This window comes from Zea mays, chromosome 2, assembly GCF_902167145.1.
Source record: "Zea mays cultivar B73 chromosome 2, Zm-B73-REFERENCE-NAM-5.0, whole genome shotgun sequence".
Classification (NCBI taxonomy): domain Eukaryota; kingdom Viridiplantae; phylum Streptophyta; class Magnoliopsida; order Poales; family Poaceae; genus Zea; species Zea mays.
This window is the reverse complement of record NC_050097.1, coordinates 24,415,361-24,430,149: the sequence shown is the minus strand read 5'-3', so window position 1 is coordinate 24,430,149 and position 14,789 is coordinate 24,415,361. Positions and strand designations below refer to the sequence as shown.

The window sequence follows — 14,789 nt, the reverse complement described above, 5'->3', positions numbered from 1 at the left end:
ACTAATAGTTAGCTACTAAAAACTACTCTATCCGTTTTTTTAGTTGTCACTGGATAGTGCAACTAAAACAAAACGGAGGGAGTAGTTATTTGGTTCCAAACACCATCAGCTAATACAACAGCTAATTGTTAGCTATCTCACAGCTAACAAGTAGATCATTAACTGGCTCAACCCAGCTAATAATTTATTAGTTGGCTAAAACTATTAGTTCCAAAGATTCCAAACAGGGTCTAAGTATGCACGGCGGGATGATTTGGGTGTTTGGTCGAAGGAATCGCTTTATCTTTCTAATATTTAGTAAAACTTTATCTGTCCAATATTTAGTGAAACGACTTTATTCCTTATGCTAATAGTTTTATTAAATATTAGTTTTTTTGGGGGTGGGGGATGAAGTGACGATGAAATAAATATATCACATCCCATAAACCAAACAAAATATGTGATAAATAAGCAAATGATGGCCTAACTCATTTCTCATATCAAATACCTAAGAAAATGTGCCATGTCCTTCTCAAAATGTCTTGGCCAAGAGCCCAAGAGTATGCTTTTAGTCTAATTGTTTTTTTCTTTCAAAAAAAAATTTATTACTCCAATAAGCGTCTGTAAAAACCAATCAAATACTGGACATGAATAATAATTACTTTTTGTGTGTGCCGATTCCCGGCGGTGTTGAACTCCCCGAGCGGTTTTACCGGAAACGGGTAATATTTACCGTTTCCGGTACTCACCGAGTCACCGGTATACGAAAACCGGTGCGGTTTCAAACGTATTTCAGTTTATAATTTAAAAATATATAAGTCAAATATTGGTCAACAAAACGGTTTTGAAAAAACGTAAAACGAAAATGTAATCCCTGATTCCAGGGGTGTTATTTATGCAGCTCAGATTTGCTGAGGTCACACGAATCTGCTTGGAATGCCAACTTAATCTGTCTTAACCTAACAAAGTAGCACGATTTAACCAGCTGAAAACGCTTTACACAGTTTTGAAAGCACGCTTAATTCGAATACAAAATCTTCCCTGTGATCACCAGAGTGCCAGGTAGATAATCATCATAGGGGGAAAAAAGGGAACCGTTACATTCCTTTCTGGCCCAATAATATTCACCACCATTTATATTATGAAATCCCTAGTGCTATCACTGCTATGTATTAGCGTAGAATCATAGAGTACAAGGATAGACAATCAGGAGGTGGATGCTCGCAGAAGCTTAAAAATAATTATACCATCTCCTCTTAAACCAGTTTAGGGTTTGTTTTTTCATCTTAATTTATGTGGATTGAAGGAGATTGGGTGGGTTCAAAATCATTCTTAATTTTTTCAATCCCATCGAATCTATGTGTGATGGGAATAACTGAACAAGTTCTTAACGTATTTTTCTGTATCTCTACAACTATTAAGAACCGATTGTAGACTGCCCCCGCCCGCCCGCCCGCCTACCTAAGCCCGCCCGCCGCGGCCGCCGCAAACGCCGCGACCTGCACCCCCGCCCACCGCGGCCGCCGCGACCTGCATTCCCGCCCGCCATCCAGCCCGCCCCCCGCCATCCAGCCCGCAAGCCGCAATTGCCACTCCCAGATCCCGTCATCCGCCTCCATCAACGCCCTCCTCATAGATCCCGTCATCCGCTGCGAATCTCCGTTCAGCTCCCCCTCGCGCTTTCGTCGTCGCCGTGGACCGCTCGCTGGCGCTGACCTCTCCCAAGCGCGGCATGGTGGTACCCAGTAGCCAGTAGTACCCAGTAGCCATCTCCATCCAGGCTCAAACCCTAGGGAATCTACCCAGAAATCACACCCCAAGCAGGGTCCTATCGTATCAAGAAGCCGTCGCGGGGGCCGGATCGCCGCGGCTCGGAAAGGAGCAGAGCGAAAATCGTGAGCAACCTTTGCTGTTCTCCAGCGGCTATGTTCTTGCATCTTTTCGGACGGTTCGTGATTCGGTTCTTCTTTGTTGGTTCTGTTACCACAGATCTGCAGACAGATAAGGATTCGGAGGTGGGATCAGGAGCTGAAAGAACCTGTTCGAGGTGAGAATCGAAGGACAGCAGGAGGGGTTTGGTTGGTTCTTCCGTGGGATTTTGTTGGTTCAGCCTCTGTCTCTTTGTTCTTACGTGTTTGACTGGTTATTTTGGTTCGAATACCTGCCAAGGATGGGGAATATGAGTAGAGCGGCTGGGATTTGCATGGTTTTGATGAAGCTCTTGTCTGAACTGTTGCTCTCGTTTGCCTTGTGTTTTTCTTGCAGGTGGCCTAGACTCGTAGGGATCGCGTTGATATTGGGAGAAATCACGGAGAGGCGGAAACCGAGCAATAGCCAATAGGTGCATAGAATTTGGTGAATAGGTTGCTCACGTCCTCTCTGAATATTTCTTGCCAATCTGGCAATTTCATCCAAAAAAATATTTCACGCCTCCAGGGGAAGGGAAGAGCAACAGTGCCCGGGGCACCAAGAATTCGTTGCATAGATCCAGGAGAAGAACAATAGAAATCTGGGCAGAACGAGAACAGAACTGTAAGAAAATTTATGGTTTCTTGGTCCATTTACTGATGTGCTGATTCATTGTCTGGTTGGTTCTTGAATCACTGTCTCACCGATATGAGCTACACAAACTTCTCGCAGGACTACAAGATGCCTCAATTGAGAACTGCCAGCAGGCCGGCGCTCGCCAACAACTCTGCTGGTGGTTTTTTTATCAGGAGAAGGGTGGCATCACCAGGAACTTCCCAGGCAAAGGGCGCCGCCAAGCCGCTGGCTCGACGGGTCCGAACACCTGCAGCGAGGGCTAAACCAAAGAGGAGAAGCCCCCTACCTGACTGGTACCCAAGGGTCCCACTCCGTGACATCACATCAATCATAAAGGTGGTGACCTATTTCCCTAGACTGTATTTGGATGTTCCATAAATTTCTTTAATATTCTGTATGTTCTGTGATAATATTATGCCATAAACTTCACCATGCTAGAACTAATATTTTGTAACAATGATTTGATTGAGGATGACAGTAGCATGAAATTGCAGGCTAAGCAAGTCTTTTATGCTTAATCCAGTGATTAACATAAAAATTGTTGTAGTTCAAATGGATTAGCAATGATTTTGTTAGGCCAATCAGCACCCTTTTGTTTTATTTGATTGGATTTTGCTGTTCTCAGTTTATGCAGTCAGCAATATGAATGTGCTTAAAACCAGAGAAAGGTCTAATGCTCCCCTCTTTCAAAATTTAAGTTGCTTTAGTTTTGACCTAAGCCAAACTCTTCTAACTTTGCTCAAGTTTATAGAAAATCTCTACAACTATTAAGAACCGATTGTAGACTGGCCCCGCCCGCCCGCCTACCTAAGCCCGCCCGCCGCGGCCGCCGCAAACGCCGCGACCTGCACCCCCGCCCGCCGCGGCCGCCGCGAACGCCGCGACCTGCAAAGCCCTCTTGAGCAAAGCACAATAGCTGGTGAACAAACTCCAAAATCAGTAGTTGCAAAGTCTTTCTCAAGCAGTAATCAAAGACATGGTTATAGTTCAACAAACCTTGGAACAACCATGATCCATTCTGGCACACAAGGTTATTATGGAATGCAAAATTCTCATGCAGCATACACAAGCCAACATTCTCTTACTGGAAGTTGGAATGCCACGTCAAGTCAGTTTGGGGTCGCGGTAAATCCTGTGACACCTACTCAGCCTGCCAGGGGGAGCTTTTCAGGACAAAACATAGTGTCTGCAGAAAATATGGGTCATCTAACTCCTGGAACGGCTCCTGCAGCTGCAAATGCAGAAATGGTTAATTCAGATTTGACCTCCCAGAAGCAAATATCGCATTTACCGCAAACAGACGGCATATTAGCTGATGACATTGAATCCAAATCAGGAGAAGATGTTTCACATGGAAAAGTGAGCTCTTCAGCCAAAGGTAGGCTCTTATAAAAGGTTTTTCTGTTTCAGTACAATCCATTGATCGCCCATTTAGATCCCCTCGATTTGTGCTCAGAACTGTGAAACTGGAACCAAATTTGTATGGTCTAAATTTGTCTGACTTGTTTAGATTGTAACTCCACTATTTTACCTTAATAGGTGGCGATGTATTTGAGATCTGGAAATTGTAGTACAGAAATGTTTGTATTTGATGCAAACATTTTTTTTGTCTCTTGCAGCAATTGGACCACTGGGTGCACAGCTTGGACAAGGACAACTGAACACTCAGCAACATGAAGGTATTAGCTCAATGCTTGCTTGCTGTTTGTTTTTCCTTTTGCTTTTAGAAATCATGGATCCTGTTGTTTCCTTTACTTCAAGCACATTCAGTGATTTCAGTCTTATTCATCTGCGCCTACTAAGATTTTTAAGTGTAAGCCAACCTAATTATATTGTTGCTGTATGACCAGCAGACACAAAAAACCAGATGTCATCAACTGATGTCTCCAACTCGACGATGCCATCACAGATGATGTCAACACCATCCGCTGCATCAGTACAACCTTCATTGACAACCATTGCTGGCAGTGATAATCAAAGCAGTGGGTGGGCTGTACCTACACAAGTGGTGAACACATCTGGCCAGTCTCAGATAACTGAAAATCTGACCTGGGGAAATACACCTCACGGTGATGCAAGCTTAGGTTGGGGAATGATGGGACAGAACAATATGAATATGCCTTGGGTAGCATCAGCTCAAGGTGCTTCGGGCTACAACATGGGTGCAGCCATGTCAACCCAGCCAAATTCAGTTCCAAACATGGGTTGGTTACCAAATCCAGGAAACACCAACATGAACATGATCTGGGCCGCAACTCAAGGCCAGGGGATTCCAAATGCAGCTGCTATGATGGGAGGTCAGATGCAAGGAGTCGCAGTGGCCCCTTGGGGTGGTGTTGCAGCAGGAAATGCAAATTCTTATCCTGCCTGGGGAAACCAACAAGTTGGAAACATGAACCAAAACGTTCGATGGAGTGCTCCTGTGCAGGGAAACCCGAGTCAGGCAAATAACAACATGAACTGGAATGCACCAAATGGTAATCCTAATAATTGGAATAATCAGCAGAGAGAGAATGAGAGCAGGCACTCTGGACACCGTGGTGCTTTTAGTGCTGGCGACTCAGGCAGAAAGTCATGGAAGCCACGCTCTGGTGCCGATGGGGGGTCATGGGGGACATAGAGCAGTCTGCTATACATTTCTTGAACGCGGGGACTGCTTTAAAGTTGACTGCAAATTCGCCCATTCAACAAACACAGAGGGATATCCATGCATCCAGGATCCGGGCAACGAGAGGCGATATGAGAATCACAATGAGAGAAACGATCGACAGTTTGATAGGCAGCCTTCGGATAATGAAAGGCATCATGTTAGGCCTGGTGGCAGGGATGACGATAGGCAGGCTGATAGGTCTCAGTCAAGAGAGCCGCGTTAGAACTGGTTTCTGTTTCGTACCTTCCCTTTGTTGTATGTGCAGTAGCAAACTAGCATAATAGCTTCCGTGCATGTTTTGAACTTTATGCCAGGTCAGGGCGCTGGCTATGGGGTCACGAAGGAGGCCAGGGCCAGCCCTCGCAGGGAGTATCGGGGGATCCCCGGGGATGGTGGCGACATGGGGGACGTTGGGGTCACCAGCCCCACGCCGTCATGGCCTCCGCGGAACAGGGCAGATGACCCCAAACTGAAACTTTGGTTCCACTTTTGCTTTTCCAAGGCTCTCAATTTCATATTTCACCATCCAACACTTACACAAACCATTCTAGGAGAACATGGCGAATTGAACTGAAAGAAGACCATAGTTTCTTTCTGTATAAAAAATATATATACGTTGGTCTTGACCATTCTCTCATTTTTGCTAAAACTTTTGCAGGCCGAGCATTCCTTGCCCCAGCAGTACATTCACGCGTTCAAAGACGGACAATTTACGACATCTCCAGTGTCTCATTCTGGGGCTTGATTGTCTGCACGGCTGCCATTTCTTATTTCCTTTTGTTTACATCAGCTAGCTTATTACCTGCCATCTGGACTTATATTTTGTAGTTAGCAAGGTAACTAGATATTAGAACGACTCAAAATTTTCACCATTTCTTATTTCCTTTTGTTTACATCAGCTAGCTTATTACCTGCCATCTGAAATTTTAATTAAGTAAACTGAAACTTTGGTTCCACTTTTGCTTTTCCAAGGCTCTCAACTTCATATTTCACCATCCAGCACTTACACAAACCATTCTGGGAGAACATGGCGAAATTCAACTGAAAGGAGACCATAGTTTGTTTCTGTATAAAAAATATATATACGCTGGTCTTGACCATTCTCTCATTTTTGCTAAAACTTTTGCAGGCCGAGCATTCCTTGCCCCAACAGTACATTCACGCGTTCAAAGACGGACAATTTACGACATCTCCAGTGTCTCATTCTGGGGCTTGATTGTCTGCACGGCTGCCATTTCTTATTTGTTATTTCCTTTTGTTTACATCAGCTAGCTTATTACCTGCCATCTGGACTTATATTTTGTAGTTAGCAAGGTAACCCACTGCACAACCCGCTGCTCCGCCTCGAGCGCATGTGCTGAGAGTGGCTCGGCGTCATCTTCGAGTGGGAGGGGGTCATCGTTGAGGATGATGCCGAATTGGAAAGGCAGGCGTGGTTGACCCTGGCACAGGAGGAGGGCAAGTCGCTGCCTCCCGCTTTTGTGTTGCGGAGAGTCGAAGGGATGAAGAACGAGCAGGCGATTTCTGAGGTTCTCTGCTGGTCTCGGGATCACAGTATTGCGAGTCATGGAGTAGAGATGATGCTCAAAGGCAGTACATTGTAGAACTTGGTATACCAGAAGAATGGATGCATGAAGCTCTGGTGAGTTGAAAATTCCTTTAGTAATATGCTTTGCAAATGGTTTATAATGCCAGTGCATGAAAAAACATCACACATGAAGCATGTGTAGCTAATGAGCTCTATATACAGGCTCTTTATCACGAATACTATGGAGATAAACAGGGCGCACTGGAGAATTTGATTCAGTGTGGCAACTGGAAGAAAGCTCATACTATTTTCGTGACTTCTGTTGCTCATTCTATGTTTCTGTCATGTAAGTTTTGCTTACAGTGCCCTAAACATTTTTTCAATGAATTTCTTTATTTGGTAAATATATTACCCTTTTTTCACCATGGTTGAAACATATTGCTTTTGCTGTGCATAAATATACAGCTGCACATATTTCCTAGAAACCTCATGATGAGTTTGTTCAAACAATCTATTCATTTTATTATCATTTTTTTATAAACATGGCATTCCTGGTATGAATATGCAGTCACTTCATTCGTTGTTATTTTGGCTCAGCTAACCATCAGGAGGTCTGGAGGATCACAAGTGCCTTGGAGAACCACAAGTATGAAATTGCTGACTGGGACCTTGGTGCCGGAATATACATAGACTTCTACGTTCTGAAGAACTCAATGCAAGAAAGAAATGCCATGGATGATTCGGTACAAGCCCTTACTTCAGAGACAAACTCACAAACATTTCCTTGTAGAACCGTGGCTGAGATCAGCATTACTTTTTTTTGTTTCAGGGTTCACTCGAGGAGATGAGTGAATCATGCGGAAGTTTCTTTGGCCGATTAAACGAGTCGTTGTTAGTCTGGGGAAGCAAATTACCTGTTGAGTCAAGGTAACGTTCGATTCTACAGTATGTGACTGATCCACATCCACTATCTGAAACCATTTCCTTCTGTACCATGTTTTGATGGAGTTGGGCCACTGGATTATAATGAGTTGATGCAAATAGCAAACCTGAACTACCTGAGGAACTTCACTGTTATGTTAAATTGTTCAAATCCCAGCTGATCAGCACCATTTGAAATTCTGAAGCATTCTTGTTTAGGTTTATATTTGGAGTATTCTCTCACTGGGCTTGCTGACAGTGTCGTGTTTGACAGGGCATGCTACTCGAAGATGGCAGAGGAGCTATGCGCGCTTCTGGTGGACACCCCAAGCGAGACGCTGAACCTACCCATGGGGTGTCTTCTAATGATGCTCAACGCTCCAGTTCCGGACGAGAGCAGGTCGTCGTACCTGCAGGACGCACTCTCCGTCTTCACCGAAATCCTTTGCAGCGATCCGTAGCACAAGGGTCCACGGTGTTGCCGTAATTTGGGTGAAGGGAAGTGAAGCCTACAGGCAACACGCCGAAGAGTTTGTACGTCTCATGTTTGGTACTTGTAGAAAAAATTAGGAATGTATAACTATGACCTGATGTTGCTCCGGTGAATTTGTAACTCCGTCTGAAGACATGTGTCATGATTTTCGTTGTATGTGAGTACCAGGTCTTGTGAAACGTTGACTTGCGAGCTGTACCAATAGGGAGTGATTTCCTGGGCTTCATTTCCTGTGTATCCGTGTGTGTTTGTGTGATTATTACAGGGAAGGGCAGCGTCACGGTGAATTTGTAACTCCGTCTGAAGACATGTGTCGGGATTTTACCCCTATTAATTAGTGAATGTTTGCTATAAAAAGAAATTGGAGAGGGCAAATAAGGTAAAAATATTATTTTAGTCCCTTTTAGTCATCCCCTTGGTGACTAAAAAACTAAAGTTTAGTCACCCCACTTTAGTTAACGTGTTTACTTATTTAGGGACTAAAATTGTAAACTTTAGTCACTAAACTTTAGTCACCTTAAACCAAACGGGGCCTTAGTCCCCCTCAATACCACTCATTACGATCTTGATTCGGGAGTGTTGATCTTGCTCTGGCGTGCACGTATGAGGTTCAGGTCACGCCTGTTGAAGGAGGCAAGGACAATCATGAGTCAGCTAAGATAGGGATATATATCATCCGCGATGGACCGGTGTTTAAAAAAAATAAAAAGCATATTCGCTTAGCTTTAATCTGTATTAGCTTCAAATAACCGACTTTAATTCGAAACAAACAACCCTAAGACCTCTAGGATACCAGCGCGTAGTACCTTGTTTGTGATTGATTGAAGCACAATTGAAGCACAAGGTACAGCGTGGGGGTGGCGTGGCTCTGGTCGGTGCAACTGCTACACTAGCGCACCTAAGGGCTTTTGACTTACAAAATCAAGTGTTTTTATGGTGTTAGATAAGGATATCTCTACTAACTATTAAGTTACCAATGTAAACCGCTCCCGCATCCGCCCGCACGCCCTCCCGCAAACCCCGCCGCGCTTCCAACCACCTCCGCAACCGACAGGACGCCGCTCGGGGTCGTAGGCGTCCTTGACGCGCAGGAAGCGCGGCAGGCCGGGGTACTTGCGCGCGGCACCGACGAAGGCGAGGTTGCGGTTCTTGCCCCAGTGTGGCAGGCCGCCGTACTTGAAGATGCCCATCTGCTCGACCTCCTCCAACACGTCCTCGAACAGGCGCGCCTGCCCGGGGTCACAGCTGTGGTAGTATGTGATGTCGAAGTCCACCATGTCTCCCGACGGCTCCCCGCGCGGCGCGGGCTTGCCTAGGTAGGCTGTGGACGCCTTCACGTAGCGCATGAGGATGCCGTCGTAGAGCTCCACGCCACACAGCGCCCTGGGCTCCAGGTCCCGCAGCCGGTGCACCTCGGCGACGAACAGCACGGCGCGGCGCACGGGGAGGCTGAAGATGGTCTGGTGGAAGAGGGTGCCGCCCCGCACGCGCGGGTCCCAGGGGCACACACCCACCGCGCTTCCAACCACTTCCACAACCGACAGGACGCCGCTGCGGCGGCACTCGCTCCGGCTGCTGGCGCTCGTCGCCGCCGCGAACAGCCCGCCGCTCAGGGGCGGGCTCCCGCAAACCCCGTCGCGCTTCCAACCACCTCCGCAACCGACAGGATGCCGCTGCGGCGGCACTCGCTCCGGCTGCTGGCGCGCCATGTGGATCACAATGGATTCCGAAACATTTTCTCATAACAATATAACACACATTTATACATAAGTTATCATATTATTAGATGTTCCCGTTGCAACGCACGGGCACTCATCTAGTCTAGATAGAATTAGGTTGTGGGGATTGGAGTGAGGAGTGAGTGGGGAAAGGTTACGTGTTTTGGGCCGTTGGGGTACATTGGTCCGAGGTGGGCTTTTAATCGGAGGAGCGATTGTTTGGTTGCTCGCCAAAACAAAAGTCGTAGCTGAACACGGAATTTCTCGGATTATTATTATAAAAACTAAAGCCAAACCCGTAAATTGAAAAAATACGATATTTTAGTTCAGATCGATTCGTTTTTGTTTAAAAAACTGACTAGCTTTGCAACATAAAACGACTTCTGTTTTGCGACTGTGGATCATGTGTGAGGTACGGAGAGTACTCATGTATGGTAACTCTTGTTTTTTGTGCACTAGTCACTGCCCTTCCAAACTTCCAATCATGAGCCAAGACGGTTCAACAGCTCGTGGATCTCGAGGGGATTCCTTCCTATAAATCATCTTGTGATCCCTAACTACCAAACTAGCCCAGACTGGGCAACTGCCCCCGATCGTGTTGGCCTGCATCGGCGTCGGACTCGCGCGGACAGTCGGACGGCTGGTCCCTGCCCAATCCCCATTGCCCAAGTTCGCTGCCACAAACAATGGCGCCCCGCCGTCCCCACTCCTCCCTGACATGGGAGCCTCGGATAGCATGTGGAAGTCTAGAAGATACCACATGCTACGGCGCTAATCGGAGTGCAGACAGATTTTGACTGACTGCACCTCGCAGGTTCCGGGCAACGTGGAAGGTTGAGCCAAATCAACTTGCACACGCGATCAGAGATTAAAAATGTGGGCGGCAGAATAAACAAAGCACCCAACGGCTTTGCTGACCGATGTGCCGTAGGATTAGGATTCCTTTCTTACAGGAGGGGTGTTTGATGAGAACGTGTCGGGGTAACCCTCATCTCCAGTTCTCCGGATCCCGCCCAGGGCCCCTAGCCACGAACAAGGACGCCTTCCCGGCCTTTAGCAGCAGTCAGCAGCTTCTCGTTTCATCAGCCAGCCACCACCAACCAACCACAGCGAAACACCTCTTTCTCGCTCTCTCATAAACGACGAGGAGGCCGTACGGCACTCCGCAAGCTTCTCAGTTCACTCTCTGGTCTCCAGTCTCCACCGCTCCAGCAGCCTGAGCTAGTGAGCTGAGCCCCGAGCTGCTATACCGTACACCAAGTGCACAAGCGGATCGGATCGGATCGGAGCGAGATGGCCGCGGCCGGGCTGGGCGTGAAGGCGACGCCGTTCACGTACGCGGCGCACGCGCTGGCCGCGGTGGCGGCGGCGCTGGTGCTGGTGTGGTGCGTCCACTTCCGCGGCGGCCTCGCGCTCGAGGCACAGAACAAGAACCTCATCTTCAACGTAAGCGCCAGACTCCGTCCCCCCCTTCTTAGCTTTGCAAGCTGCAACAGCCGCCGCCTTCGGGATTTGGCATAGCTTAGCTTTGTTCCCTCAGCTCTGTAGTTGTTCCTTGCTTGTTGCGATTGCGAGCCACGTCAGCGGTGCGGTGCAGCTTTAGCAATATACGGACCGACCGACCGTAGCGTATGTTCGTCACACTGTTCCCGGAAGCTGGGATTTTACCTGGAAATCGTCAGATTTGTGAGCTACTTTGAGCGTTTGATTTCCTGGGAATTGTATGGCAGATTTGATCTGGAGGTAGATCGAAGAGAGTAGTACTCTTTTTTTTGATAGGACAGGAGGGGCAAGCCCCTACTGAAATTTTATTAAAATTTTAAAACAACAGAGTTACAAGAAAGTAGATTACAGATTATAAGATTACAAAAAGGGAAAAAGAAAAATTGACGAGATGTACTGCCAATGCTGAAGCCATTCAGGTATTGTCGAATCGAAACGACCTTTAGCTCTGACCAGATGTAAATCCTTGTCGAATCCAAAGTAGTACTCTTTGGGTCCAACAATTCATGAACATCGTAGATGGCTACATCCTACACAAGTCTACAACAAAAAGAGAAATCACAATTGTGATTGAGTATTCTTGGCGTTGACCCGCCCACGGAAATGGCGCAGAGACTTCGAGAGCATAAGAAAACATGGGGAAATAATGCAGGATGTTTTAAACTTTCAACAAAGCTAAGCGAACACTTCTATAGAAGTAGTAGAGACAAAACGATTGGCCAGTTTGTTCAATCCTGCTTTGGCCTGCACAGTTTATGAATGCTACGGTGGAAATAATGCAGGATGTTAGCTCATCCTTTTTGGCGTTGAGGATCGAAGAAGATTGAAAGAGATTGATTTTTTTATTTAAATTTGAATACCAAAAAAATCAATGTTCTATGAGTGTGTTTGGATGCATGTACCAAGCCAGCCAGACTCGCATACCGCAGCCAAGCCCTATGTGGCCTGGCTCTATGCATGCAACTATCAGGTCCAGCTGAGACTTTGTTTGGTTTGCTGGTTGCACCAAGCCCCGTCAGTCCTCGTACGTCCACTTTGGCTAGCCAACACACACCCACGAGCACGCGGCGAGCCTGGCTCTTGAGGAACCACCGATTCTAGCGTACGTGACGAGCATGGCTCCCAGAAGAATCTTGCATCGTTGTGGCCTGGCCCAACTCCCCAATCAGCCAACCAAACATGACCAAGCTGCATCCGTTGAGACAGGCCCATACAAATACAGGCATCCAAACATGACCTATAATTCTCTTCAATCCACTTCTGACCGTACATGTCTTTAAAGCTTCAAGAGAATGTTCATGGAATAGGAGCAATTCTCTAGATAACTTAGGCTATCCTCAGTAGCTTACTCATCTCATCTTTTATCTTATCTTTTTTAAACTTTACTCTATCAACAATGCAGTCTACAATGTAAAATAATATTTTACACGATCATACATATGATCTGCTAGAGACCGCCTTACTACAGAAAAAACATATGTTGACACGGATAAGATCTTCTCTGTCTCCTTGTATGTCTGCCTGTGTCCTGAATTATTATTAATGTGCCGTGTCTTACACTAAGATCAAGATTTTGTTTCTTTTTACTGCTACATGGATTCACTTGTTGCAAATGTTGCGTATCTCTGCATAGTGTTTTACACCAAGTTTAAAAACTCAAACCTTTTCCCAACAGCTGCATCGATTGAATGACCAATGTAGCTTATCCATGCCTTGACTTGTCAACTGCTGCAACATTTCTGGTTTTCCGGTGTGCCTATTGCAGGTTCATCCTGTTCTTATGCTGATCGGCTACATTATCCTCGGCAGTGAAGGTAACAGCAACACAAAAATCAAACTCATTTTATTTCCATCTTCCATGTCTGCCGTACCAGCGCTAAACGTTGGTTTCTCCCGAATCCCGATCCACTGTATGGCAGCCATTATGATCTACAAGGTGTTTCCGAACCTGAACCACGACACGGCCAAGCTGACGCACCTGATCCTCCACGCCGTCGCGACCGTGCTCGGCGCCTTCGGCATCTACTGCGCGTTCAAGTACCACAACGACAGCGGCATCGCCAACCTCTACAGCCTGCACTCCTGGCTCGGGATCGGGACCATCGCTCTGTACGCCATTCAGGTGCTCGGCGCCTTCGTTTCGCAGCGTGCCCCTGTTCTGTTCTGTTCTGTTCTGTTCGCTTCTGTTCTTGCAGGTGGATTAGCTAACCGTCTGCAGTCGATGCTGTGTTCGCAGTGGGTGTTCGGGTTCGTGACCTTCTTCCTCCCCGGCGCGGCGCCCGGCGTGAGGCGCGGCGCGCTGCCCTGGCACGCGCTCTTCGGCCTCTTCGTCTACGTTCTGGCGCTGGCGACCGCGGAGCTCGGGTTCCTGGAGAAGCTGACCTTCCTGGAGAGCGGGGGGCTCGACAAGTACGGCGCCGAGGCGTTCCTGGTCAACTTCACGGCGCTCGTCGTCGTGCTGCTCGGCGCCTTCGTCGTCGTCGCCGCAGTCACTCCGGCGCACGCCGAGGAACCGCGGGGCTACGCCCCGATTCCGGTCAGCTAGAGGGGGAGGAGTTCGCTGGGCAGTCAGAAGAGGGCAGCTGTGTTTTGTTTTTGAATTGAACCATGACACATCAGGCGTGTGCGTGCCTCGCGTCCGGGTTTACTTCGAAGCGGACGCGACGGGTTTCGGTCTATGAATGAATACAGCCCGATGGGCCGCAGCTTTCCACAAACACCTCCAGGAGTAATTTGCTCCGCATATAGGCACAACGGCGCATAGACTTTAACTAACTAATCACGTCACCGTGATCTAACAAGGTTCTCTGCTAACTGATGATCGAAATCACTTCACGTTAATCTAATAACAGCTCGCCATGGACTGTTGCTTGCAAGTCGCTTGGTACCCCGCCATGGAGGCGATAATCAAGCAGTCCAATTCCATCTTCTCGCCTATAATGTCTCTCGGTGCTGCTTGGCACGCACGGCCCGACGCTGCGCCAGCTGCTCGCGTTCCTAGGCTCCGAAAACACGCACCACACCACCTCGACGGGGCCATTCAGAGTCTCCTGGTCCGCACATGGCGGCGGCAGCTCTCCTTCGCCGCCGGCATCTTCGTGGACCGCACGCTTTTCCTCACGCCAGAGTTCGTGTCCCCCGCCCGTCTCCGCTCACCAGGCCGTCACAACATATGTCGATTTCAAGAATCAGCCCGCGGCGGCGACCGCTGAGACGAACGCTTTCGCCGAGCATGCCACGGCGGGCGCATACGCAGCTAGCCTTCTGTCCGGTGGTGCGGTGGACCGCGAGACCAAGATCGTCCTCGCCAACGGCATGCACTTCAAGGCGACGTGGGCACAGTCGACCCCGTCGGACACCGTCCGCGATATAGGTGCCCAAACGGGCGGCCCGGCACGGCCCGGCACAGGCCCGTTAGGCACGACAGTTAAACGGGCCGTGCCCGGTCGGCCC

General features: G+C 48.0%; 3 protein-coding genes across 4 annotated transcripts; all 3 read left to right on the top strand.

Annotated features, from left to right (window-relative positions):
• The first annotated feature begins 4,969 nt into the window (after positions 1 to 4,969).
• On the top strand, positions 4,970 to 5,485 carry LOC100279017 (uncharacterized). Its single transcript, NM_001152085.2, has one exon. The coding sequence runs from the start codon at positions 4,989 to 4,991 to the stop codon at positions 5,394 to 5,396; it is 408 nt and encodes a 135-aa protein (NP_001145557.2). The 5' UTR covers positions 4,970 to 4,988; the 3' UTR covers positions 5,397 to 5,485.
• Positions 5,486 to 6,346: 861 nt separating this feature from the next.
• On the top strand, positions 6,347 to 8,083 carry LOC103648481 (nuclear pore complex protein NUP96). The gene is made up of 5 exons (XM_020548224.2): positions 6,347 to 6,815; positions 6,924 to 7,047; positions 7,299 to 7,444; positions 7,531 to 7,628; positions 7,882 to 8,083. Exons 1-5 carry the CDS (start codon positions 6,801 to 6,803, stop codon positions 8,081 to 8,083), a joined length of 585 nt encoding a protein of 194 aa, XP_020403813.1. The 5' UTR covers positions 6,347 to 6,800.
• A 2,682-nt stretch (positions 8,084 to 10,765) lies between these two features.
• Positions 10,766 to 14,055, top strand: LOC100194390 (uncharacterized). Of its 2 annotated transcripts, none has more exons than XM_008669089.4 (4): positions 10,766 to 11,279; positions 13,102 to 13,150; positions 13,256 to 13,458; positions 13,555 to 14,055. In XM_008669089.4, exons 1-4 carry the CDS (start codon positions 11,127 to 11,129, stop codon positions 13,879 to 13,881), a joined length of 732 nt encoding a protein of 243 aa, XP_008667311.1. In that variant the 5' UTR covers positions 10,766 to 11,126; the 3' UTR covers positions 13,882 to 14,055.
• Positions 14,056 to 14,789: the final 734 nt, after the last annotated feature.

Bases quoted from the DNA above. Each gene is read 5' to 3' on its own strand.
- LOC100279017 (NM_001152085.2), top strand. From the start codon at position 4,989: ATGCACCAAATGGTAATCCTAATAATTGGAATAATCAGCAGAGAGAGA.
- LOC103648481 (XM_020548224.2), top strand. The intron at 7,048-7,298 runs GTAAGTTTTGCT...ATTTTGGCTCAG, and splicing joins TCATTCTATGTTTCTGTCAT to CTAACCATCAGGAGGTCTGG. The intron at 7,629-7,881 runs GTAACGTTCGAT...GCTTGCTGACAG, and splicing joins AAATTACCTGTTGAGTCAAG to TGTCGTGTTTGACAGGGCAT.
- LOC100194390 (XM_008669089.4), top strand. From the start codon at position 11,127: ATGGCCGCGGCCGGGCTGGGCGTGAAGGCGACGCCGTTCACGTACGCG. The intron at 11,280-13,101 runs GTAAGCGCCAGA...TGCCTATTGCAG, and splicing joins ACAAGAACCTCATCTTCAAC to GTTCATCCTGTTCTTATGCT. The intron at 13,151-13,255 runs GTAACAGCAACA...ACTGTATGGCAG, and splicing joins CATTATCCTCGGCAGTGAAG to CCATTATGATCTACAAGGTG.